The 27,138-nt window shown below is 47.0% G+C and overlaps 1 protein-coding gene and 1 non-coding gene across 4 annotated transcripts; both read left to right on the top strand.

Annotated features, from left to right (window-relative positions):
- Positions 1-686: 686 nt before the first annotated feature.
- Positions 687-22,305, top strand: FXN (frataxin). Of its 3 annotated transcripts, none has more exons than XM_027616705.2 (5): positions 687-1,047; positions 8,034-8,131; positions 10,644-10,764; positions 17,891-17,988; positions 20,609-22,305. In XM_027616705.2, exons 1-5 carry the CDS (start codon positions 880-882, stop codon positions 20,757-20,759), a joined length of 636 nt encoding a protein of 211 aa, XP_027472506.1. In that variant the 5' UTR covers positions 687-879; the 3' UTR covers positions 20,760-22,305. The 3 variants fall into 3 exon arrangements, with proteins under 3 accessions (XP_027472506.1, XP_027472507.1, XP_027472509.1); XM_027616706.1 differs by lacking the exon at positions 20,609-22,305 and adding an exon at positions 18,228-18,638; XM_027616708.2 differs by lacking the exon at positions 687-1,047 and adding an exon at positions 1,815-1,954.
- Positions 3,365-3,437, top strand: TRNAA-UGC. The gene has a single exon. It is a non-coding gene; the product is annotated as a tRNA-Ala (tRNA).
- Positions 22,306-27,138: the final 4,833 nt, after the last annotated feature.

Below are 27,138 nucleotides of genomic sequence, written 5' to 3'. Positions count from 1 at the left end.
CTTTTTAAAAAAAGTCTTTACCCCTGCTTGTGTTCCCTCTCTTGCTGTGTCTCTCTCTGTCAAATAAAATCTTTAAAAAAAGAAAATCTTTAAAAAAGACTGATTTGGGGAGGTTGGTGGGAGGATGGGGTAACTGGGTGATTGGCATTAAGGAGGGCACGTGATGTGATAAGCACTGGGTGTAATATGCAACTAATGAATCATTGAACATTACATCAAAAACTAATGATGCATTATATGCTGGCTAATTGAATTAAAAAAAAAAAAGACTGATTTTGCCTTGTATGAAACCAGCTTATTCAAGACAAAATAAGTACACCTACTAAATTGCCTTAAAACAACCCTAAGAAGAAATTTTTATAAACTCCATTTTACAGATGCGGCACAGAGAAGGGAATTAACTTGCCCACTGGTCACACGGCTAGGAAGTAGAGTTTGGATGTAAACCAGGCAATCCAAGTCCCTTCCGCACGCTCCTAACTGCTATAACCTACTACAGACAAGCAGCTTCAAGATCTGCACCCCATCCAGTTCACTGCAAGCCTGCAGCTCGCAAATCCTTCCTAGACAGAATTCTGCAGCAGTGCGTCACTAGGCCGAAGTCCCCGAGGTCAGGGACCTTGGTTACGCATTCACAAGTTGCCCAAGGGGCAAGCCCTGTGCTTTGCACAAAGCGCACTCTCCATTTGTGTTAAAAACAGACATAGCGGAATGCTGGGAAGTTCTCCCTGAGGTCTAGCCTCGGGCCATTTCCCACAGTCGACAAAAGAGGGGACCTGAGCGCGGAGCCGAACCGCGACGCCTGCCACCCGTGGCCACCAGGTGTCGCCGCGGCGTCCCCGGAGCGGGAGGGCGGAGCGGCCGCACACTGGGAGCAGCATGTGGACGCTTGGGCGCCGCGCGGCTGCCGGCCTCCTGCCCCGCTCGGTGCCCCCGGGCTCAGCTCCGGCAGGCGCCGGAGCCCAGGGCCAGACGAGGAACGCCCCGCTCTACAGCTGCCGGGGCCTGCGCGTCGGGACCGGAGCGACCCGCGTACCCAGCCACGCCGTGAGTACCCGCGCCGCTCAGCCTTCCGGGCCGCACGCCGGCGGAGGGAGGCCGCGCACGCTGGGGACGTTGCGGGTACGCGCGCCCACTCCGCTCCGGGCACGCGCGCCCACTGCCCTCCGGCGGGGCCGCGCTCTGCTAGTGGCCGGAGCGGAGGGAGGCCGCGCACGCTGGGGACGTTGCGGGTACGCGCGCCCACTCCGCTCCGGGCACGCGCGCCCACTGCGCTCCGGCGGGGCCGCGCTCTCCTGGTGGCCGCGCTCTGTTGGTGGCCGCACGGCGGTGGAGTGCGGCGGTGGTGCGCGCTGCTCCCCTGCCGGGCGCGCGGCCGCGCAGTCCGCCTTCTGTCTCCCGGGGTTACGTTTGCACCGGCCTCCGCTTTCCGGTGAAAAGGGCAATGCAGTGCAACTGCGGGGGGAACGCAACGCAGGGGGTTGGCACTCACCAACGCAGGGGTAGTGGCCGGGGACCCGCTCTCGGGGGTCGGTGGATGGCGCCGAGCTCGCCACTTCCCTTTGCCAGAACTTCAACCTAAGCGATACTATGTACTGTACAAGGTACTGTAACGTACATATATATGTCCATGACATATAATATTAGTGTGGTACATATATATATATATATATATATATATATATAAATAGAACAAAGCAGTACACAGACCAACGTAATAGTCTAGCATAGTGTGTATATATAATACTAGACCGATGTTTCCAAGCATGGGCTTTTATGAACGAAACGCTCCCGTCGAGCGAGATGGAAATGTCCAGGCTGTGGAGCACAAGAGCTAGAGCAGCGAAGCTTTTGGAAAATGACCCGGCCTGCGCTCCCAAGTTCCGGCTCGATTCAGCAGAGCTGTGTGACCTCGGGGGATCTGGAACCTCTCCGAGGCCTGGCTTCCTTTTCGGTAAAGAGATGAAAGGGTACCGCCCATTTTGCCGAGCTGTTGTAAGGATTACATTGGATTAACGTAACACAAAGTCTTGAGCCCTGGAAGTTAATTCCTTTTTCTTCCCTTGGGGACTGCAAAGAAGCGTCTGACCCACTCGCTCCGAGACCTGAAAGGAGGAAGCCCAAAGAATGGCTGTGGGGGTTGAGGAAGACTCACAGCGGGGGTGGACGCGATGTTTAATCGGGGTCTTTTTTTTTTTTACGATTTTATTTATTTATTTGAGAAAAGAGAGCACAAGTGGGGGAGCAGAGGGAGAAGCAGACTCCCCGCTGAGCAGGGAGCCGGTAGTGGGGCTCCATCCCAGGACCCTGGGATCATGACTTGAACTGAAGGCAAAGGGTTAACCGACTGAGCCACCCAGACTCCCAGGGTCTTGAAGGTGGCAAGGGAGCAGGGGAGGGCATTCCCGAAGGAGAGACAGGCCTGGGCCGGGAAGGCAGATGGATATGGACTCTGAGTGGCTGGTCTGCTGGACAGACTGTGTGTGATGAACAAGGCAGATGAAATCCAACCCAAATTGCCTGTGGAGCTCTGGAAGTTGGACTTTAGACTTGAATTTCCCACCGCCCTGTTATTTGCCTGTGTTTGAAGAGAAGTTAGGATTGATTGCCAACACTCAAAGTTGGGGCCTTGATACTGACCGCTGCCCCCCCCTTCTTGGGAAATATAGGCAGCTATGGCCGTCCTGGCGCCATGATGTCCCAGTGCAGAACAGAGACAGAGACACTTAGTACCCCTCTCCTGTGCTTCTCCCACCTGGAGCTCCCCTGGCTTGCACTCTGACCCCTGCTGGTGTGGGCCATGGGTTGCCCGCAGTTTGTAATTTAGGATAGTGACAAGGTACGGCATGGTCTTTGGGATGGTACCTACTGGCTGTTAAGGACTGTTGACTCAGAAGCATGCCCAACTTAGGGCTGCCACCCAGGAGGTGGGCACTGGACACACACTGGGATTAGGGGTCTTGGGAGGTTGGGAGGTAGTTAACAAACTGGGTCACCCATTGGGCCTCCTCTACCGTAGCAAATTAGTCAGGTTTGTTGAACTTTGTAACACAGTTCCCTCACACATCTCCAGTATTTGCGGAACTGGGTGGAGGACAATGGCAACTGGGACCACCGTGTTTAATTTTTTCAAGGCCTTACCTGTCCTCAGGTTGACCCCCAAAGACCCTGCACTCCAGAACTCAGTCAGGACCTGAGTTCATTGTGGGGGCTTCTTCCCCACCCTTATTTTCCCTACCCTGTATTCCTACTTCTACAGCACTGTAAGAAATAGAATGGGAGCCACATGTGTAATTCTAAATTTTCTAGTAGCTACATTGAAAAAATAAAAACAGGTAAAATTAATTTCAACACCACAGAGGGCGCCTGGCTGGCTCAGTTGGTAGAGCATGTGACTTGCGATCTCAGGGTCATGAGTTTAAGCCCCATGTTGGGCCTAGAGCTTAGTTTAAAAAAAAATTCAACAGTACATTTAGGTAATCTAGTTTTTCTTTTCTTTTTTTTTAAAGATTTTATTTATTTATTTGACAGAGAGAGACACAGAGAGAAAGGGAACACAGGCAGGGGAGTGGGAGAGGGAGAAGCAGGCTCCCCGCTGAGCAGGGAGCCTGATGCGGGACTCGATCCCAGGACCCTGGGATCATGACCTGAGCCGAAGGCAGACGCTTAACCAACTGAACCACTCAGGCATCCCAGTAATCTAGTTTTTCAAAATATTATCATCTCAACATGTAATCAGTACTGAAAAATCATTGAGATATCTAACAGTCTTCCAAATCCAGTGTGTATTTCCCCCGTCAGCACATGTCAGCTCAGATATTAAACTGAACTTGTTGTGGAAATGCTTGATTTCTATTTTATAAAATTCACGATTGAAAAAACAAACTCACGGGACGCCTGGGTGTCTCAGTCAGTTAAGCATCTGCCTTTGGCTCAGGTCATGATTTCAGGGTCCTGGGATCGAGTCCCGCATCGGGCTCCTTGCTCAGCAGGGAGCCCGCTTCTCCCTCTGCTGCTCCCCCTGCTTGTGCTCTGTCTCTCTAACAAATAAATACATAGAATCTTAAAAAAAAAAAAAAAGTTAAAAAAAAGAAAAAAATTCACACCCTCAAGCTGTTCCAAACATTTTAAGTTTTCCAGAAACTTTATTTAGTATCATTTTAAAATTACAGTTAAGTAAGGTTTACAGTCCAGTTCCTCGCTCACAGGAGCCACATTTCAGGGCCACACGTTGCACGTACTGCACATAGCTGCGGAGTAGAGCATATTTAGCTTCTGATTGTCCATTCTGGGGTCTGGCTGCTCTCCAGAACCCAGAATCCACAGAAATGTCTTCCTTCCAAGTGTGTGGCTCCGTGGCCCAGGGAGGCCTCTGGTTCCATCAGGAAGCCTCTCGCCCCAATGAGAGTGTTGAAGGTGGCTGGTCCTCGAACCCTTGGCCTGTCACACAGGCAGCTCCAAGGAGAGATGTGTCGCCACCTCGTACTTAACTTCATAAGCCCCTGCTGCAGCCACATCTGAACACCTCGAAAGGCTCGCAGACACCCATGAATTTTCGTGCGGGGACACGATCGTCACTTAGGACCCCATGGTCTTCTGGCCTCAGGCCTGGCAAGCAGGTTTTGCTCTAATTCACTTTAAATTAGAGTTTATTGTCTTCCGCAGACAATGTGCATGAATTTATACATAGAAAAGTGTACATAAGTTATCTGTACTGTTGGGCGCCTGGGTGGCTCAGTCATTAGGCGTCTGCCTTCGGCTCAGGTCGTGATCCCAGGGTCCTGGGATCAAGTCCCGCATCGGGCTCCCTGCTCAGCAGGAAGTCTGCTTCTCCCTCTGCCTGCCGCTCCCCCTGCTTGTGCTTTCTCTCTGACAAATAAATCTTAAAAAAAAAAAAAAAAATCTGTACTGTTTAAAGACTAATGACACACTGCCACATCCTCACCACCAGAGTAAGAGACTGAATATGACCTGTCCCCCGGAGGGCTCTGGTGCTCTCCCGATTACCGCTGGGCCTCCCTGAGGGGAATCTGCTCTCCTGAATTCTGTCGGGCATCCCCTCCTTTTCCTAGAGTGTCACCCCCTATGTTTGTCTCCCTAAAGCATGTGCTGTTGATAGAAAAAAAATTTTGCTGCATTTATTGGGCTATGACTTGTTCCTTGTGTTCAGTGTTGTTTTTGAGGCTCATCGACACTGATGCACACAGTTGTCATTTATTCGTTTTCTCTGCTGGGTAGTATCCCATTGGGTGAGCCCATCACACTCTATCCAGTCTCCTGGTGACATCCACGTGACCACCATGGTGCTGGTGGCACGATGGTGCCGCTGTAGGCATTCCTGTGCATGGACAGAGGCTCTTTGTGGCCCAATTCCTCAGAATGGCAGTGCTAGGCGAGGGGCCAGCAAATATTCAACTCATTTGATGCCAAGAATGGTTGTACCAGTCCATCACCCCCCAACGGTGGGTGAGAACTGACTCACTCTTCCAGGCTTTGCCCCTTTGTGCTTTGTAGAGGGGACCCCTAAAATGAGGCCTGGCCTCCCTGCTAGCCACCCAGGCCGGGCCTCACCCTCTGCCTCTCCACACTATTGTTGACATGCTCCAAAACCGAAATTGACTGGACACACCCTCCAGCCCTGTGTTGGGGGTATTTGTGTCCTCCTAATGCTCATCACCAGTCTGCGTGGTGGGTACCGTGACCCCTGCCTTCGGGGCCTCGGAAAGGGTCAGCAGGTACCCAGGGAATGTTAGCTTAGGGGAGAACAGGGAAGAGACCAGCAACTTTGGCAGCAGTTCCTTTGATGATTAAAAACAGCCGGATGTAGACTTCTACTTCTGACTATGAGTAACTTGCATTAGCACAAACCTCCCACCAAGAACAGCCATCCAAGATACAGAAGTCAAAACCAAAAAGGAAACAGGAAAAAGGCTCTGCGAAGGTGTCAGACTCTGACAACTAGGATTTGAGAGGCCAGGGTCCTGGAGGGGAGGGAAACTCTGAGCCCCTAATTCTCGAACTTCGCTTCCATGTCTGAAACCCTGTACAGTTCCCAGGTGTGTGATTCTTTTCCTTTGTGGCCCAGACGCTGGGGCCAGAGGGGGTGGGTTCAGATCTCCACTCCTCCACGTGTCGAGTGATTTGCTCCGGTTCCTCATCCATAGAATACAAATACAGCCCATTCTCCTGTTTCATGGATCCTGGACTTGTGAATTCACCTACTCAGTAAAATTTATCTGTAACCCCAAAATCAATACCCAGGGTGGATTTCGCGGTCACTCTGGGACACACACAGAGCAGCAAAAACTTAGAGTCACCCCATGCTTGCGTGTTCCCACCAAGGTCAAACAAGGTGACACTCTGTCTTCTCTCGGCTCCCACGGGGTCAAGTGTCCTTTCTACCACCTAGTTAGTGGCACGTTGTTTGCAATTTTGTGTTTTTGGTTGGTGATTTTACTATTTAAAATGGCCTTGGAGCATAGGGCTGGAGTGCTGTCTAGCGTTCTAGGTGTGAGAAGGCTGTGGCGGGCCTTACGGACAAAACACGTGTGTTAGATCAGCCTCATTCCAGCCTCAGTTATGGCGCTGTTGACCCCGAGCCCAGTGTTCATGTATCAACAATGTATATTAAACAAGATGTCTTTAAGCAGAAACGCATGTAAACGAAGTTATGTAGGGATCAGCTGGTCACATGTGACCTGAAACCTGCAGGAACCTAAACCTGTATTTCCCGTAGGAGCATTTCACTAACCTCCTGTTCATGGTGACTTTATAGACCAAACTGTCATAAGGAACCACTATAATAATAGTACCTGCTTCACAGGCTTGTAATGAGGACTAACCACATCCATTTCTATCAAGATTGAGGGCAGCAACATCCAGCAGATAGGGAACACTCTAGAATGTGCAATAGCAATAACTGGTTATCATGCTGGCTCTCTCCTCCTTCGGAGCCAACCTTTTAAAATCACACCCTCTGTGCTCTGCACCCGTTTCCCCCTTTTCTGCTCACTTCTCAGCCCCGTGCCCTCTGCCTCCTCCTTTCTGAGCCTGCCAAGGGCACTGATGGCTCAAGAGAACAGCGGCCTCTGAGCCCTGCTCCAGAGTGACCTTTGGAGAAGTGAATCTTACTACCAACCCCTTCCAGCCCTTGGGTGCCTTCCCAGGGTGAAGTCCAGCTGAGAGCCTTCACAAGGCCCCGTGGCCACCTCTCCATCCTGTCCCCTGACATCTCCACTCTGATGTACCACTTTTCTCTCCTTTTACAGGCTCCGTCCCCTCCCTCACTGGGGCAGGTCCCTCAGCCAGCGTCCCCTCGGTGTTTGTCACTGTCCTCTGGTTATGTCATCTGTCTCTCCAGCTGGTCAGTAGAGCTGGCAGCCCCAGAGACGAGTGCCTGGACCCTCTTCCAATTATGTGTTGGAAGAAATCAACAGGTCACATTATCTCCCACAGGTCATGTTAATGAAACCTGTCCGTCTGCAGTCCGATCCTCTGTTCTGGACATCAGCTTACATCTGCCTCTTGTTGTTCATTGTTGCTTGCATTAAGTCAAATTCCAGGAGCTTTGCTGATGCTTCCGCGCCCCTGGCCTATGCTAAACACCCCAGAATAGCCTGGAGCAGTGCTGCCCATAGAGCTTCCCATGATGGTGACTCCATTCTATGTGCCACTGGCTACATGAGGCCACAGGACACTTGAAACGTGGCCTTCCAGAACATGGCAGTCCTGGAAGTGGTGCTTGTCCCTCACTCAAATTTTAGTGGGAAGTGATGGGAAGTGACAATAAATTTAAATGTAAAGAGCTGCCTGTGGCTCGGGGCTATTATATTGGACAGCACAGGCTTAGAGAGAGCCCAAGAGAATGAACGCAAGGTAATGCATTAAAATAAGGTGAAAACATCCCAGAAACACTCCTGGAAAAATTTAACATGGTTTATTCCCGAATGCAGAAGTGGTGCTATTTAAACCGTGCGTTCAGGGACCGTAATGCACTGAAAAATGGTCATGTTCTTCTTCACTTTGGCTTTTAGAGTCTGAGCCTCCACCGCCTTGATCAGATCGTGAATGTCAAAAAGCAGAGCGTCTGTTTGATGAATATGAGGACAGTGGGAACTTTGGGCGACCCTGGGTAAGATAAAGCCCCTTCCACGTCAGAGAGCCCTTCTCCCTCCTCCCTCCTTCTCTCTCTCAAGACACAACATGTGCATACCTGCTCATACTTCTATTAGCTTTTATTTTTTAAAGATTTTATTTATTTATTTCACAGAGAGAGACACAGTGAGAGAGGGAACACAAGCAGGGGGAGTGGGAGAGGGAGAAGCAGTCCTCCTGCCGAGCAGGGAGCCCGATGCGGGGCTCGATCCCAGGACCCAGGGATCATGTCCTGAGCCGAAGGCAGACACGTAACGACTGAGCTACCCAGGCGCCACTTCTATTAGCTTTTCAAAATTTTTTTTCCTTTTCTCTTACTGGTTTAAAAAAAGAAAGAAAAAAAAGCCCATCCCATCCAAAAGCTGTCTTCTCCCTCAGCAGCAGCACTCATAAGCATCTTTCCGTATCAATAACTATCTACCACATTATTTTATTTATTTATTTATTTTTAAGTAGGCTCCTGCCCCAGTGTGGAGCCCAACACGGGGCTTGAACTCACGACCCTGAGATCAAGCCATGGGCTGAAATCAAGAGTCGGACGCTTCACCAACTGAGCCACCCAGGCGCCCCTCTGCCACATTATTTTAAATAAAATAATATTAAACTTGATGGATGTACCATAGTTCATTTAACCCATCCCCTATTGCTGGACATTTGGGTTGTTTCCAGAGTTCTGTTGTTACTCTGATGACCTAGCAGTTCGGGTTGGCCAAGCCTCTGTGACAGAGAGGCCCACAACTGTGATGGCTCAAGCCAGCAGTGGTTTGCATCCCTGTGTTCCAACAGTCCAGGGTGGGTGTGCCTCTGGGCAGGGATTCACGCACCCAGAGTCCTTCCACCTTCCTGTCACTTGTCCGTACCTTACTGTCCTCTACACGGTAGAAGCCAGGTCACCCCGCCCGGGTTCCATTCCACAGAAAGATGCAAGAGCATGGACGTCTTGGAAGAGGCACTTGTCCCTCACTCGGATTTTAGTGGGAGGGACTGGGTCACATGACCCCAGCTGACCCCAGGGGATGCTGGGAAATAGAGCCTAGTGGGCGCCCTGGGAAGAAGCAGTGGGTTCTGGTGCAGAGCTCCCCGGCATTGCTAGTCTGATGTCTCCATGGACCTTCCTTCCACACGCACACACAGCACATTAGCCCCTAACCCCAAGGCTGCCGCCACAGGCCCATACAGTCTGTCATCCACCCCAAAGGCAAAGATTTCCAGGTGACACGCCATCCTCTCTCAAGGTCTAGGATTGGCTTCTCTGACCGTGATACACACGTGTACATATGCGCGTGCGTGCACACACACACACACACACACACACACACACACACACACACACACACTCCCCCAGTGGAGAGGGATTGCTTCACTTCTGGGCCAACTCTTGATGTCATCTGTCTCTTTCATTTTAGCCATTCTGGTGGTATCTCATTGTGATTTTTTAATGTGTACTTTCCTGAAGATTAATAAAGTTATACCCCTTGTTATGTGTCCATTGGCCATTTGGATATGTTTTTTAAAATGATATCTGTTCAAGTATTTTACCCATTTTTTTCTATTGGGTTTTCTTTTTCTTTTGACTTGTAGTTCTTTTTTGTTGTTGTTGTTCTTCATATATTCTGGAAATAAGCCCTTTTTCAGATACATGTAATGCAAATATTTTCTCCCACTTTGTGGTTTGCCCAACATAATTTTAATCATAATACACGCAATTTTAATAAGCATAATGTCCAGCTGAAGGGGTCAGTTTTTGTCAATTTTAAATATTATTGAATAATATTTATTCAAATATTATTCAATAATTGAATAAATAATATAAAATAAAATACCAGGAAAATCCGTATGTGCTAATATGGAACAATTTCCAGGATATGTTAAATAAAACCTGCAAGGTACTTCAATTTCTATATTAAAAATAATATAAAATTCTGGATGGATACAGAAGAGACTTCTTTGTAGTTGACTCTGCGGATGGGGGCTGCTTATTTGGGAAGAAAGGTTTCTTTATAAACTTTTTTTTTAAGATTGATTTTTGACAGAGAGTGCACATAAGCAGGGGGAGAGGGATTGATTTTTGACAGAGAGTGCGCATAAGCAGGGGGAGAGGGAGAAGCAGACTCCCCGCTAAGCAGGGAGCCCAACAGACCATCCCAGGACCTCGGGATCATGACCTGAGCTGAAGGCAGAGGCTCAACCGACTGAGCCACCTACGTGCCCCTATATAAACTCTCATGCTGATTAAATATTTTCTCTGTACATGGTAGCTATTTCCCATGAATTTTTTAAGTAAAAACCCAATGTGTCAGGGGCCTGGTTGGCTCAGCCTGTGGAGCATTCGACTCTTGATCTCCGGGTCGTGAGTTCAAGCCCCACATTGGGCGTATTTACTAAAAATAAATTAAGTAAGTAAATAAATAGATGTGTGGGTTTGACATTAATGAAATGGAGCAGTTTGGTAAACGTGTGTTTTGGGGGTTTTTATGTTTCCCCTGCAGCTTTCTGGATGAGACGACCTATGAAAGACTGGCGGAGAAGACACTGGACTCCTTAGCAGAGTTTTTCGAAGACCTCGCAGACAAACCTTACACATTCGAAGACTATGATGTCTCGTTCGGGGTACCTTTTTGCTTATTTTCATTTTTTTTCTGTTTCCTCCCTAAGAATTCTATCTCACTAAGGCAAAGAATTCCCCTCCAGTGGAGTTAAGCATCCAGCAGCATGCGGTTACGGGTGGGACCCAAAGACTGGCATGTTGGTGTTCCAGCCCTGCCCCACCAGGCTTGTGACCGTGGGCAAGTCACGGCCTTTGTGAGCCCCATTTCTGCTTAAAAATACAGGTTCTCAAGCACCACTCAGTACTCGTGAAGGTAAATCAGGGAGGGACCCAGGCCTGTGTTTGTCTAGCGGGATGACTCTCCTGGGGGCATGGGGAGGCCTGAACCACTCCTCCTTAAGCAGGGTGTGTTCAGAGCACACAGACGTGGGCCCCACTTCTGGGAGATTCTGATCGGCAGGTCAGGGTGTACTCTCAGGAAGCATATTTTTGAAAACCTCACCTGGGATTCTAATGTGCACCCTGAGGCCCACCGCTAGAGATTTTTCTTTAGTTGGTCTGGGAGCATGTCCCAAGCAGGACAGGGGAGTTAATTTTTTAAGTTTTCGTAATCACTCCTCAGATGGTCCTAAATGCTCCTGGGGGGAGCCGCGGAGCCCTGAAGCCCAGGGAGTGCTGCTCTACATCGACTGGCCACCAAGTGGCAGACTTGAGTAGGGTTCCACCTTTGCCTTTAGAATGCTGTTTACGCCTTAGGGAGCTGCTGCTTTTTTGCCAGAAAATCCCCCATGGAAATTAGTCCTCTTGACGGCAATTAATTAATAGTCAGAAATGTTATGAAGTGGAATTATTAGGACAACCAGCTGCCAGGCTAACGTGATAGAAATGCTGTTGGATATTACTGTGGACAGAGAAGGGACTCCATCAGATGGAGCAGGTAGCAGAGTCTGGAAGATTTCAAGCCTGGTTGGAAGGAGAGTGAGGGACTTGGAGGTCAAATTTAAGGCAACGGGGCAAGAAAGGGTTGGATGCCTTCCAGGTGGATTCGGGGACTGCTGTGAGCATCATCGTTCAGGGCAGGGCATTCGAAGTGTTGCAAGCTGCTGGGGAACCCTTACTAACTGGCTCCCCCAGCTTGACTGTCTGTGGAATGGTGGAGCCGGGGGAGTTACAGGTCTCCTCTCCCCCAGCCTCCCCACCAGGGGCTAGCTGTACTTACAGGGAAACCAAGTCTCCGGCTAAACTCGGCCATGCATACAAACATTCATTAACATGCCACAAAACAGTCACACCACTCATTCTTGTAACATTAGTGAGAATACTTAGTGACTCAAGTATTTTTGCATGAGTGTTTCATTAGAAGCAAATGTGCCAGTGTTCTAGCAGCTGGATTCTGTTTACCCCCTGGAATCTAGCAGCAAATGCTCCTGCTCAGGGGCGCCTGGGTGGTTCACTTGGTTGAGTAGCTGACTCTTGGTTTCGGCTCAGGTCACGATCTCAGGGTCCTGGGATCGAGCCCTGCATCGGGCTCCGCACTCAGCGAAGAGTCAGCTTGAGGATTCTCTCTCCTTATGCCCCTTCCATCCGTTCTCTCTCCTTCTCTTTCTTTCTCTCTAATAAATAAATAAATCTTTAAAAGAAAAAATGCTCCTGCTCAGTGGTGGGTCACAGGATCTTACCTGAATCCTCCCTGCAGAGTGTTTCTCTCTGACCCAGCTGCTGGGGTTTCCAGATTCTGTAACCCATTCCTGCAAAGGGAAGAGGCACCTGTGTTTTTCTAGCCAGTCCATATACCTTAAGTGTCATTCTCCTCACCAGGGAAAAATTATTTCTAACAAATCATTTACTACTTAGGAAATTCTCTAGGATAGATGTAGAAACTAAAGGCATACAGTAGCTGACTCTGTTGTTGGGATTTCTGATTAAGAACTTTGAAATGCTATCTACCCTGGGGTGTGAATTCCTGATTAGAGTCTCTCAGGTGCTAGCTAACTTACATTTCACAAATCTATTGAAACTACATTATAGGCAAGAGAATACCCGTAACACTGTTACTTGAGCTTTGTTGGGGTGCAGTCTTTCCCTGCCCCCAGGGTCCTGTTGGGCATTGCCTCCTCTGGGAAGTCCTAGATGCCCCAGGCAGATAGCATGCTTACTTCCTTGCCCAGCACTCCAAGGATGAGTCTGTAGAGCACTGATCACCCCGTGTACTAGCTGTCGATTTACACATCAGCTCCCATGGTGAGACTGAGTTCCTTGGCAGCTAGGACACTGTCCACTCTTGGTATCCCAGTGCCTGAAACATTGCCAAGTACATGATAGGGACTTAATAAATGTTGATTCAGTACATAAATGAAATGGGGCCCATACACACTCTCACTGATGCCACTCAGCATCACAGGCATTTTACCAGCTTGGTCCTGGCCAAGTAGACAACTGACAGCAGTATTCCAGATAGACCCAAGAACATGTTTGTTCTGTTTGCTCCCTGTGGAGTGGGAAATGTGAGCACTCCTTGGCTGTCGTGTGGGGTGGGTAACTTGGGGGGCACTGGCCCTGCCATTAGAGAGGACTGCCCACCAGAGCAGAAAGCACGTCCCATCACTAGGATCCATGGAGTCAGCTGCACTTTACCGGCAAAATCTGACCAGGACAGTGAGAAGGACTGTGCTGTCTGAGGGTTACTTCCAAGCCACCTTCGTTTTTCCCCGGTGGAGCCCTGGCCTCTTTGACGTTTTAATGAGAATCTGCTGTCATGTTCTTTACTCACTAAGCTGTCGGCCTATCAGTGCCATATAGCAGAGGTTCCTTAACCTTTCCTGGACCTTCTCCCAAGAAAACCTTCCCCATACACCTGTGTGTACAATTTCAGCTTCAGGCCGGGACAATCTGCAGACCCCTGAAGACCACCTCTGGGTCCCAGGTTATCGACACTTGCTCAGAGGCAGCATTTTATTGGATATGGAGACAAAGCATCTAGCCTATCATCCTGGATTTGTATTTTCTGTCCAAGAGTCTGTAAGTGAATTATCTTAACTTCTGTGAGTGCCAGGTTCTTCAGCTGGGAAGTGGGTGACATCCCTCTACTTCTCCGAATTTCCATTAGGATTAAATTGGAAAAGGGCTTCACATTCATTATTCTTACTCCTTAAGAGGGGTATCTCTTTTTGGAGTGTGGGAAGCCACATATACCTGAACTCGCCTGACTCAACATGCCATCCCATAGGTGTCTATTTCTACAAAACGAGCTAGTGACAACAGAAATTGCTCCTTTTGCTCCCGAGTGTGTACGGCTGATACGGACTGGCGGGAATAAGCCTCCACCAAGCTGTGGACAGGGGCTGTTCTGACTGGTTAGTGCCCGCCCGCAGCTGTTGATGATTTTGACTCTCTCCCCTCCCTTCCCCTCCCCTGCACTTAAGTCTGCCCACACTCCCAAAATAGCCTCAGGGTGGCCCTTAAGGAATAATACTAATGAACAAAAAGCCCTCCTCATCTAGGCTACTCGTGGATAGTTCTAAGAGCATTGAGAACTCCTGGTGAACCAGTAAGCAGCTCATTTCCTTCCATTCCTTCCTCCTCTGGCCCGGTTTCCTCTGGAAACAGCCTCTGGCTCCATGGGAAAAAATAATGACACACAATGAACAGGAGGGGGGTTGGCTAAGTATTGAGACTGCCTTGTGTAACCTTGCCCTTAAATTTGCACGAGTTATCACCAGCCCTGGTCGCTGTCAGCTCCCTTCGTTCCTCCACAGATGTCATTTGTGTCCATCCAGTATCTCACACTAAGAACGGATGTGCTGGACACTGAAGTGCTTGGATGAAAAGACAGATCTGCTCTCAAGGCGCTTAGAGTAGTGGAGGGGAGGGGGCAGGTGTCCGGCGAACAAGCGGGCAGCTCAGATGCAGGGAGGAAGGCACAGGGGCCATGGGGGGGGGTCAGAGTAACCTCATCAGGGGTGCCTCGGCTGGGGTCTCGGTCTTGTGCGGGGAGGGGTGCTGCAGGGAAGGAGCCAGGTGGAGGAGACAGCTTGAGGTTTGCACATCTAGAGGAAATCTCATGGTTGCTTTTTTAATAGGCTCTTTGTGAACGAGTGGCTGGTTTCCTGGAATAATTCCAGAAGATTCTGAGTTGGAAAGAGTGGATTTTGGCTTTCAGTGATTGGATGTGCCATCCCTGATTTGGCGTCCTGTTCTAGGGCGTGACTGTGATCAGCAGAGTACACAACCCTTGAGCACCCATGCCCCTTAATCCTTGTACTTTGTCTCTGAAGGAGGCAGCACCCGTGTTGTCCTGAGGAAGGTGGCAGGGTTGATATGACTCAGACCCTGCCCTCTGCCCTCTCCACTGCGCCTGCACCTCGCCACGTGAGCAGGGGAAGGCACAATGGGGCACTGAAGGACCACAAATAGGTTAAACTGGAAATGATTATGTCTCGATCCCCTGAGCCTGCTATCTCATGGAAAAAGAAGCCATGGAAGTTTGTATGGGGGCAGGAAGAAATGGGGAAGGATTGCTGATGGGTGTGGGGTTTCTCTTTGGGGTGGTGGAAATAGCCGAGAATTAGTGATGTTTGCACATTTTATGAAAACACTTTGTGAAATATTAAAACTATTGAATTGTGCAGTTTTAAGATCTTTTTTTAAGGAGTGGAGGGAAAAAAAATTTTAATTAAAAGAAAGGGGAGGGGCAGAGGGAAGGAGGCAGAGAGAGAATCCTAAGCAGGCTCTATGCCCAGCACAGAGCGCGATGACACGGTGGCTCGATCTCACGACCCTGAGATCATGACCTGAGCTGAAATCAAGAGTCGGACGCTTAACCTGCTATGCTACCGGGTACCTCAAGACAATGAAAGGTGGTAGTCTTACCAAAATAGTAAAGGTGGGTTTCAAGGAAAAAAATTAATTTCTTTTAAGGATTTTGTTTATTTATTTACTTGAGAAGGGGAGAGAGAGAGAGCACAAGCAGGGGGAGGGGCAGAGGGAGAGGGAGAAGCTGGCTCCCCGTTGAGCAGGGAGCCCAACTTGGGACTCGATCCCAGGACCCTGGGATCATGACCTGAGCCAAAGGCAGACGCTTAACTGACTGAGCCACCCAGGCGCCCTCAAGAAAAATTTTTTAAAATACAAACTTATGGGGCGCCTGGCTGGCTCAGTAAGTGGAGCATGTGATTCTTGATCTCAGGGTTGTGAGTTTGAGCCCCACATCGGATGCAGAGATTACTAAAAAAATAACAATAAACTTTAAAAAGAAAAACAAACAAACTTAGGTACACTGTGATCCCAGCCCTTTTCAGAAATGCATTTAAAGACTGGCAGCCAGTACCTGAGGGTGGACAGCTTGTATCGCTGGTTAATGGGATTGAGAGAGCACTTGGGTCATAGCAAGAACAGCTTCTTTTGGACCCAGACAGACCTGGATTTAAGATCAGCTCTGCCAGTCACTAGGTATTCTTTATTACTCTGTCCCTGTTTCCCTCATCTATAAAACTGGGATAATGATACCTACCTCTGATGGTTATGGTCACAGTGGAAACAGTTTTACACAAAGTGCCAAATACAGTGCCTGGCACAGAGTAGGTACTGGGCAGTAGTCGTTAATATTTTTATTGATGTTTTCATTTTATTTACACTCTGTACTCCTGATGTCCATATAATTTCTCTTTGTTTCTTTTTAAAGATTTTTGTTGTTGTTGTTCATTTCTTTGACAGAGGGAGACACAGCGAGAGAGGGAACACAAGCAGAGGGAGTGGGAGAAGGAGAAGCAGACTCTGCACTGAGCAGGGAGCCCGATGCGGGGCTCGATCCCAGGACCCCGGGACCATGACCTGAGCTGAAGGCAGACGCCCAACGACTGAGCCACCCAGGCGCCCCTCTTTGTTTTCTTTTTAATCAGAAAAAATGTTGCTGGGGCTCCTGGGTGGCTCAGTCAGTTAAGCGTCTGCCTTCAGCTCAGGTCATGATCCCGGGGTCCTGGGATTGAACCCCGTATTGGGCTCCTTACTCAGCAGGGGAGCCTGCTTCTCCCTTTCCTTTCCCTCTGCTCCTCCCCCTGCTTGTGCTCGCTCTCACTCACTCAAGAATGGATAAGATCTTTTTCTCTGTCTCTCAAATAAATAAATAAAATTTAAAAAAAGAAAGTATAACCCAATAGAGTCCTCTCTTGCCTGTCAGTTATATTACCATTATTATACATTATTATTATCACTGCATTTACCTTTTCAATAGCTCTTTGTGTTTGCAAACACAAAGTGTTCTAAGAAACATCCGGGGCCTCCTGAACGTACAGGGGCTCTAGAAGCCCAGAGAAAGGCAGTGGTGTGTCTCCCGTGGCTTATGCCAGGGGTGGGGAACAGCGAGGGGCTGCCTCCTGCACACCAACTCCAATAAAGGGACTGAGCTGTGTGGCTGCTTCTATAATATTCTGCGCATTCTAAAGAAACCTCAGACCTTGGGAGTAAAGGGCTCCTTTGTTGAAAGAGTGTTTTCAAATTTAAATGAGCATTTATTGAGCAAAGATGGACCAACCGGTCTTTTAGAGAATTCAGGGCTCTTTAGGGAAAGATAAAGCCCTTGAGAGCAGCTTGTGAGATGCGTGGGAAGGGTCTGAGGATAAAAACTGTCTGGCGTGCTGGCCTTCTACCAGCAGAGCTGGCTTTATGGCTCTTCTAAGACCAGCAAAGCCAGTGGTTTGACCACTTCCTTCTCTTTTGCCTTTTTTCGTTGTTTTGGTAATGAACGTGCCCTGTCTGATGTTTGGGCTGACGTGGGACTCCCATAGAGTTGGGGGTCTGCGTTTTTTAACATCCTCTTGTGCGTTCTGGCTGGGTTTTGAGGGAACGGAGGCAGCGGGCAGGATGCGAAGCCTCCTGTTGGCCGGCTTTCACTCCTCAGACAAGCCACTGCTGTCTTTTCACCTCGAGACGGGAATAATGAGAATTCGCCCCTCGCCAGCCTCCCAGGGAATGAGGGAGAGCGCTACGAGGTCTAAGTATTATGTAATTAATCATAGTCTGACGCAGAGCAGTGTGCTTTCTGCGTGATCTGCCGTGTCTAACACGAAAGGCGCTCCTTCACGGTGTGTCTTGTGTATCAACGTCGAGATAGGAAGCAATTTAGCAATTGTGACCAAGTGGTAACTTTGTCTTATTCTCTTTTCCTCGTGCTTTTGCCACCTAATCCGCCAGAGTGGTGTTTTAACAGTTAAACTGGGTGGAGATCTAGGAACCTACGTGATCAACAAGCAGACCCCAAACAAGCAGATCTGGTTATCTTCACCCTCCAGGTATGTCCAGAAGTCCCCATCTGTCCTTGTTCAGCTTGTGGGAGGTGTGGCGCTGTGGACCCTTTAAAAGGAAGGTCACCTCGTGGGTGGGTGTCTGTGAGCCCACCTGATGCTTCACACTCACCCCATCCTCATAGGACAGTTAACCGGGCTTCAGTAACTTCGGTCTACCAGTAATCCGGCTGCTGTAAGCAGATACTGGGATGTAGATCTGAAGCAAAAAGTTTATAACTTTTCAGAACCTGGCCTGGCATTGCCCTGCCTTTTAAAAAGCCACTTTTGATGCTGCAGCCTCGGAACGAGTTGCACTTTGTCTTCAAAGCAGGTTGAAGTTTGACCTCTGGTTTGTTTTGAGCATCTCGCTAAAGGTTGGTTGAATTCCCTCTGCGAAATTGGTTGCCTGCCCTGTGGAGGGTGGGGGAGAGCCTCTTAAGCTGGGACTCCAGGGCATTGAATCCTTCCTGTGTTTATCACTGATGTGCTTTCAATCTCATGGAATAAATGATTTATTGGAGGCCGCCTGCACTGCATCTCAAGGCCTGAGAACGTGCAGAAAGAGAGAACCCCTCATCGGCCTGCATCTGTCGGGGTCGTTATAAGGGAGTTATAGAGAGACACTCACAAAAAGCTCTCAGACCAGGGCGCCTGGGTGGCTCAGTTGGTTAAGCGACTGCCTTCGGCTCAGGTCGTGATCCTGGAGTCCCGGGATCGAGTCCCACATCGGGCTCCCTGCTCGGCAGGGAGTCTGCTTCTCCCTCTGACCCTCTTCCCTCTCGTGCTCTCTATCTCTCATTCTCTCGCTCTCAAATAAATAAATAAAATCTTTAAAAAAAAAAAAAAAGCTCTCAGACCAGCCTTCCTGGGTCACTCATTACTTCCAAAGACAACATACTGACTGCGCATTAGGAAAGGCCCAAATATAATCAGCATGCAGTTCTTTGAAAGCCCATGGTATTTACATTAAAAAAAAAAAATTATAGGGGCGCCTGGGTGGCTCAGTCAGTTAAGCATCCAACTCTTGATTTGGGCTCAGGTCATGATCTCCATAGTGAGATCGAGCCCCAAGTCGTCCCTGCACTCAGCAGGGAGTCTGCTTGAGATTTTTTTTCTCTCCTCCCTCTGCCCCACCCCTGATGTGCACGCTCTCTCTCTCTCTCAAATAAATAAATAAATCTAAAAAAAAATAAATTGTAACTCTTCTTCTGCCCCAATGTTCACATCATTTTTAGGCAGTTAATATTATACTGTTTATCATGCCATGGTGTGTAATTATTTGTTCAAAATAAGTAAAGCGCTATTCCTCCTTTGCCCCAACTTCTTCTAGGAAGTATGTTATAATTCAACAAACTCCAGAAATCACCCATTTCTAGCAAGACCCTTAATAGATTGCATTGCTTTTTTAGACCCAATTAATTTAATCTTGGGTGTTTTATCCTATGCGGGCCAATTAGCCTGTTCTCTTTGGCCTCAGTTGTCCCAACCCTAACCAGAGCCATGCATGAGGGAGGACTGTACGTTCTTACCCTTTACCTCTGGAGGAACCATATGAGAAACTGGGTGGATCAGTTCAAACCCAGCCATCACCTTTGGGGATTGGTGGCTGTATAAATACCAGGCAGGGCACCGGAACCATCTATCATGGTTCCACTGAAGGAATTCCCTGTCGTATCTGGAGACCAAAAAAGTCCATATTGTGTTTGGACACACCTACCAGCAATATGATCCTACCCCAGGCTTGTTTAATGTGTAATTCATGATGGGAATCTGGAAAGAAAATCTGCTAAGCAGCCATTTACTATCACAAATACTGTGTTCCTCAAGAAAAAAATTTATTTTCCACTCAACTTCTCACATCCAAAATAATCTTTCATAGGACTGCATTGCTTTTTCTTTTTAAAGATTTTATTTATTTATCTGTCAGACAGCACAAGCAGGGGAAGTGGCAGGTGGAGGGAGAAGCAGGCTTCCTGCTGAGCAAGGAGCCCGATGTGGGATTCAATCCCATGACCCTGAGATCATGACCTGAGCCAAAGGCAGACGCTTAACCAACTGAGCCAGCCAGACGTCCCAAGAAAAAATATATTAAAAAAAAAAAGTATAGGTGATTGCCAGGGGCTGGGGAGAGGAGAGGGTGGGGAGTAACTGCTCAATGGGCACAGAGTTCCCTTTTGGGGCGATGAAGACTTTTGGTAGGGAGAGGTAATAGTTGCACTTGTTATGAATGTACTAAAATAATAATAATATAGGTAAGGGACAAATATGTGAGTGGTACACTAATGGCCATCATTTTAACAACCCTGCTCGGACATAGCAGGTACCCTCTGTGAGTTCAGGAAAGTGAAAGCTCAGAATGTGCTTTACAGAGACTCATCGAGAGGGCTCAGATGTTTTCAGGTCTTGAGAACTGTTCTGTCAAATTGTTGCAGGGGATAAACTGGGTACTTATTCTTACATAGAAAGACCCCGGGACAAGAAGTCAAATGTATGCCTTGTTAAATTGACTTTGAAAGGACCTTTCTTCCGGTCAGTTTCTTGGTGGCAGCATTGTGGAGTCAGCATTTACTATCTGTCCTCAAGGGCTGTCCTCGTGGACTTCCTGCCTATTTATTTTGTCTTGCAGCGGGCCCAAGCGCTATGACTGGACAGGGAAGAACTGGGTGTACGCGCATGACGGCATGTCCCTCCACGAGCTGCTGGCCACGGAGCTGACTAAAGCCTTAAAAACCAAACTGGACTTATCTTCTCTGGCCTATTCCGGAAAAGGCGCTTGATGCCCAGCCCAGTCCCAAAGACATGAACAGCTCTAAAGCCCAGACCCCAGCTCCGTCCTGCAGCTGAGTGTCTGGTCTGTTCCATTCCCGCTTTGGAGGACAGTTGCATGGTGTGTAAGGAAGAGCTATGTGAAAAAGCGTGTTGCCTCCCACCCTCCCCCAAGTTCGGATTTGTAATTTCCGTAGTGTTTTTGGATTTATTGTCTGATTTCCTCCCTCACAGGATATCCCTTCTGTTTTATAATGTCCCTATCCTTGTACATTTATATATAACCTTACAACAAAGAAAAATAAGAAGGAAAAATTCAGGAGGAAAAATGACTTGATTTCACTCTTCGTCCTTTGAAGGACTTAACTGCCTAAAACCACATGAAGAGGGCTGGCCGACCTCCCCTTTCTGTCCCCAAATAAGACTCATTAAAGAGTTGCCTATAAATGTTGCCACGCCTCTTGAAAATGTCAACATTCCTAAGCCCTTTATTATTAAAGTCAGTGACATTCAGGAATTCTCAAACCAAAGATCATTCTCTGCATTCGCATCTGCCAGGCTGCGAACTGCACAAGACTCGAGACGTGATGTTTCTTCCAGAGAGACGTATATAGGGACATACGCACACATTTCATTTCATTGTGTGTGTGTGTGTGTATTTTTTTTTTTTTAAGTGAAGCGTCCGCATAGATTCAGCTGCTGTAGCACAAGTCTGAGAATGCAAAACCTCTCCCAAAGAAGAGAAGGGAAAAAGGGCCATCTTCATAAGTTCGCGGATATAGTATAATAAACTAGGTCACAGGGCTGAGGGGGTGCTTTGCAAATTGTGAACGACCACATAAATGAAAAGATGTTCATGTTAATGAAAAGAACCCTGGTCCTTCACTTGGCTCAGTGCAACCTTTTCTTACCAAAGAAAGACTTCTTAGTGACAAGTCTATGCACATAGGCAGCATCTCCGTTCTCTGTCTCTGGGCGAGTTTCACGAACTCCCTGGACCTGTTTCCCCACGTGTTAACCGAGAGGGTAGAAATGAGGAACTATAGTGGATTCCCAGTCCAGACATTCAGTGGTCCTGTCAGGCCAACTTAACAGGCTGGTTTTAATTCCTTCTGGTAGATGAGGGGATGACCAAGAACAGTTTTCTTAAGCTATAGCATAAACACATGGTTATTAGTATCATTCCACTTGAATTTCAATCGAATTCATGTTCAAATAGTACCCATCTTACGTCTTTACTGTGCTGAGCTTGTGCTGTGGACTGAATGTCTATGTCCCCCCCAAAGTCCTACGGCGAATCCTAACCCCTGTGTGATGGAGCTAGGAAGTGGGGCCTCTGGGTTGGGTCAGGACAGAGCCTCATGACTGGAATTAGTGCCCTTATAAAAGAGGCCCTAGAGAGCTCCTCGCCCCTCCCACCATGTGAGGACACAGTGAAGACAGCTGTCTGTGAACCAGGAAGCAGAACATCGCCAGACCCTGAATGTGCTGAGGACTTGACCTTGGGCTTCCCAGCCCCAGAACTGTGGGAAATAAATTTTTGCTGTTTATAAGCTATCCAGTCTATGGTATTCTGTTATAGCAGCCCAAACGGACTAAGACAGGCTGCCACACCATAGGACCTCAGCTTATTTTATCTTTTAAGATTTTTTATTTATTTGAGAGAGAGTGAGTGAGAGAGAGAGAGAGAGAGCATAGCAGGGGAAGGGCGGTGGGCAGAGGCAGCTGGAGAGGGAGAGAGAGACTCCCCAGCAGACTCCCTGCCGAGCACAGAGCCCTCCTCGGGACTCTGGGCTCATGACCTGAGCTGAAGGCTGACACTTAAACAACTAAGCCACCCAGGTTCCCCCATTGGACCTCATTTTAATCTTTACTGATCTGCATCTTACACATGAAGAAACCAAGGCTCAGGAACATTAAAACTCCTCCAGAGTTATGCTCATGTTCTGTTATGTTCTTACTAAAGAAAGATTTATTAGTGACAAGTCTATGCAAATGTGTAGCAAAGGCTTTTGCCATGGGTGAACAAAAACCACATTCCATTATGGGGAAAAAAAACCTCTTAAAAGAAAAATGTAAGCAAACGCTAAATGGTAATATAAAATATTTCCTTTCTTAAAAAAAATAAAAAAATTCCAAGGGGCACCTGGGTGGCTCAGTTGGTTAAGCGACTGCCTTCGGCTCAGGTCATGATCCTGGAGTCCCGGGATCGAGTCCTGCATCGGGCTCCCTGCTCAGCGGGGAGTCTGCTTCTCCTTCTGACCTACCCCCTCTCATGTGCTCGCTCTCTCATTCTCGCTCGCTCAAATAAATAATCTTAAAAAAATAAAATAAAAAAATTACTTTCTTCAAAAGTAAAATTATTTGTTAGTGTGGGTGGAAATCTTTAAGGTAGGTCAGTATCAGTGAGAAAATAAAACCTGTGTGTGTGTGTGTGTGTGTGTGTGTGTGTGTACGCACGTCTATCTCTTGTGATGAAAGTTTCACTATCTTACTTACTTGGAACTCAGTTAAGTGATGCACTCACCTATCTGGGACATAACACAAAAGATTTAATCAGGCTGCTGTAACAGGAGAATGTAAGTTAGGAGATCTGTGCTCTCAACGCTTCCCTTGTGGTCTAGCTTTTCAGGCCTATTTACTTTTACTTTACATACAATGCTAACTAGTTTAATTATTTCCTTTCTAAGGCCCTGGGAGATTCCCATTTGAATCACGAGAACACACACCCAGGGAGGAATAAAAATCATTCTCTGGGGACTCACGGGTGGCTCAGTCAGTTGAGCATCTGCCTTTGCCTCAGGGCCTGGGATCAAGTCCTACATCGGGCTCTTCTTCTCCCTTTGCCTGCCGCTCCCCCTGTTTGTGCTCTCTCTCTCTCTCTCTCTGACAGATGGAAAGATAAAATCTTTAAAAAAAAATATCATTCTCTGACTAGCAAACTGGAAAAGCACCACAGTGTGGGGCCAGGATCCTCCCACAACTCAGACCCTGGGAGCACATTTATGGTGTCACCCACATTAAGGATGAGTTTTCAGGAAAACGTTGAAAATGTTCAGTATTACATGTTAAAGGAGGCAAGAAAATAAGTGATTTAATTTCAGAAAGCTTTTTATGATGTTTAGCTTCCTGAGTGGATAGAACCCCGGCCACTTGAAAATATAACTACCCAGGGCACCTGGGTGGCTCAGTCAGTTAAATGTCTGCCTTTGGCTCAGGTCAGGATCCTGGGATCCTGGGATCGAGTCCCACAGCAGGAACCCTGCCGGGGGAGCCTGCTTCTCCCTCTCATGCTCGCTCTCTCGCTCTCTCTCTCAAATAAAAATCTTTATTAAAAAAAAGAAAATATAACTACCCAAAAGGACTTATTTACCTTTCTCTGAGGATACAGAGAAGCACTCAGGTATGTAAAAGAGACCCTGAGATTTTTTTTTTTTAATCAGAATTTTTAAAATGTATCCAAACTCGGGGGTGCCTGGGTGGCTCAGTCGTTAAGCGTCTGCCTTCGGCTCAGGTCATGGTCCCAGGGTCATGGGATCGAGCCCCGCATCGGGCTCCCTGCTCCGTGGGAAGCCTGCTTCCCCTTCTCCCACTCCCCAGGCTTGTGTTCCTGCTCTCGCTGTGTCTCTCTCTGTCAAATACATAAATAAAATCTAAAAAAAAAAAAAAAAAATGTATCCAAACTCTGGCTACAGACTTATTTGTTGACACTAGCCTCACTTTTCTTCCCTGTAAAATGGTGATATCTAACCTCTAGCACCTGGGCCCACAGGCAAAGCACTCAGTACATGACAAATATTATCATATGCACAGCACAATTTCATATTCACATTTGGGGGTTTCCTCCAGAGTATTATTTATGATATCCTCTACTCAGCCTCAAACATAGTCCAAATGCTCATCTTGGTTATCTTGGTGATAGATTCCGATTTCCTGAAACAAGTTTTCTTGCCCCCTACAGTGGTTATGTTTTACTCCGTCTTCAGCATAATTCTAGAAATAATTTGGCCAACTTTAAGTTTGATACTTTGTATTAACTAATAAGTTTACAATATGTTTCTTAAGCTATACCTGCCCCCATATTCTAATAAACCCCATTGCTACTTCTAGGGAAAGACCCATGTTCAAAAATGTGAGAAATCTGTGTGGATTAGCTATGCAAGGCTGCCAAGGAAAGCGGGCTTCACACCTCCAAGGTATACACTAAGATTAAAGTAATTTTAGGTCATGTCCAGTTGAATTCTTGGCATGGATTTATCTTCTGTAAATGAAAACAGTCACATACCAGAAGGAGAGGGAGGGACCCTGGTATGAATCACATAAATTTTTCCTGCTGTTCAAAACTATGACTGTCTTTCTACGTCCAGCTATCGTTAGACATTACATCACATTACTGTAAGACATCTTACAACAGTAAGAAATGCTTTCAAATCCTCAGTTTCACTTAATTAGAAGTAACATCCTAAAGATCCCAATTAATGGCCTCTTTGGAATATATAAAACTGAGCCCACTTGCATTCTGATGTCTGCTACAGAAACAGAATCTGAGTTCACATGGTCCATCTTTTCTGGATGTATTAATTAAGATACAGAATATTTCAACTCTCAAGAAACTGGGTAGAGAAGGAACATATCTCAACATAATACCATATATGGCAAGGCCACAGCTAACATCATACTCAGAACTGAAACACTGAGAGATCTTCCTCCAAGATCAGGCACAAGACAAGGATGCCCACTCTCACCATTTTTATTCAACATGATACCAGAAGTCCTAGCCAAAGTAAGCAAGAAAAAGAAAGAAGGGCATCCAAAGGGGAAAGGAAGAAATAAAGCTGTCACTATTTGCAAATGACAGGACTATACAGAAAACTTTAAAGACTCCAACAAAATCCCATTACAGCTAATAGTTTCGGTAAAGCTGCAGAATACAAAATCAATATACAAAAATCATTTGCGTTTTCATACACCAACAATGAACTATCAGAAAGACAAATCAAGAAAACAGTACCATTTACAACAGTATCAAAAAGATTGAATACTTAGAAATAAATTTAACCAAGGTGCCCGGGTGGATCAGTTGGTTAAGTATCTGCCTTTGGCTCAGATCATGATCCTGGGGTCCTGGGATCGAGCCCTGCAACAGGCTCCCTGCTCAGTGGACAGCTGCTTCTTCCTCTCCCTCTGACCACCCCCAAGCCCGCTCATACTCTCTCTCTCAAAATAAATAAATAATTTTTAAAAAGCAATAAATTTAACCAAAAAAGAAAGATCTGTACACTGAAAACCAGAAGAAATTGATTAAAGAAATTAAAGAAGATATAAATAAATGGACAACTATTCTGTGTTCATGGATTAAAAGAATTAATATTGTTAAAATGCCCAAACTACAGGGCGCCTGGGTGGCTCAGTTGGTTAAGCAACTGCCTTTGGCTCAGGTCATGATCCTGGAGTCCCAGGATCGAGTCCCGCATCGGGCTCCCTGCTCAGCTGGGAGTCTGCTTCTCCCTCTGACCCTCCCCCCTCTCATGTGCTCTCTCGCTCTCTCTCTCTCATTGTCTCTCTCAAATAAATAAAAAATTAAAAATTAAAAAAAATGTCCAAACTACACAAAGTGATCTACAGATTCAGTGAGATCCCTATCAAAATTCCAATGGCATTTTTCACAGAATTAGAACAAATAAACCTAAGATTTTTAATGGAGCCACAAAAGGCCCTGAATAGCCAAAGCAATCTTAAGAAAGAAGAACAAAGCAGGAGGTATCACACGAGATAATTTCAAACTACACTGTAAAGTCATAGTAATCAAAACGGTATAGTATTGGTATAAAACAAACACATAGATCAATGGGATGGAATTGAAGGCTCAGACATAAACTCACACATATGTGGCCAATTAATTTCCAGCTAAGGAGCTAAGAACATACCATAGGAAAAGGATATATCCTAATAAGTGATGAGAAAACTAAACAACCACATGCAAAAGAGTGAAACTGGACCCTTATTTATACCAAAACCAAAAATCAACCCAAAATGGATTAAAAGCTTGAACCTAAGACCCGAAAGTATAAAACTCTCAGAAAAAAACACGGGGATTACCGCTTGACATCAGTTTTGGCAATGAGTTTTGGATTTGGCAACAAAATCAAAAATAAACAAGTGGGACCGCATCAAAATAAAGAACTTTTGCACAGCAAAGGAAACCATCAACAAAATGAAAAGGAAACTTACAGAATAGAAGGAAATATTTGCAAACTACATATCCGATAAGGGGTTAATAACCAAAAGACACAAGGAACTCATAAAACTCAATAGCAAAAAATAAATAACCCAGTTAAAAATGGGCAAAGGCCCTAAGCAGAACATTCGTCCAAAGAAGACATACGAATA

This window comes from Zalophus californianus, chromosome 13 (genome assembly GCF_009762305.2).
Source record: "Zalophus californianus isolate mZalCal1 chromosome 13, mZalCal1.pri.v2, whole genome shotgun sequence".
In the NCBI taxonomy this organism is placed as follows: Eukaryota; Metazoa; Chordata; class Mammalia; order Carnivora; family Otariidae; genus Zalophus; species Zalophus californianus.
This window is presented reverse-complemented; position numbering and strand designations above follow the sequence as displayed.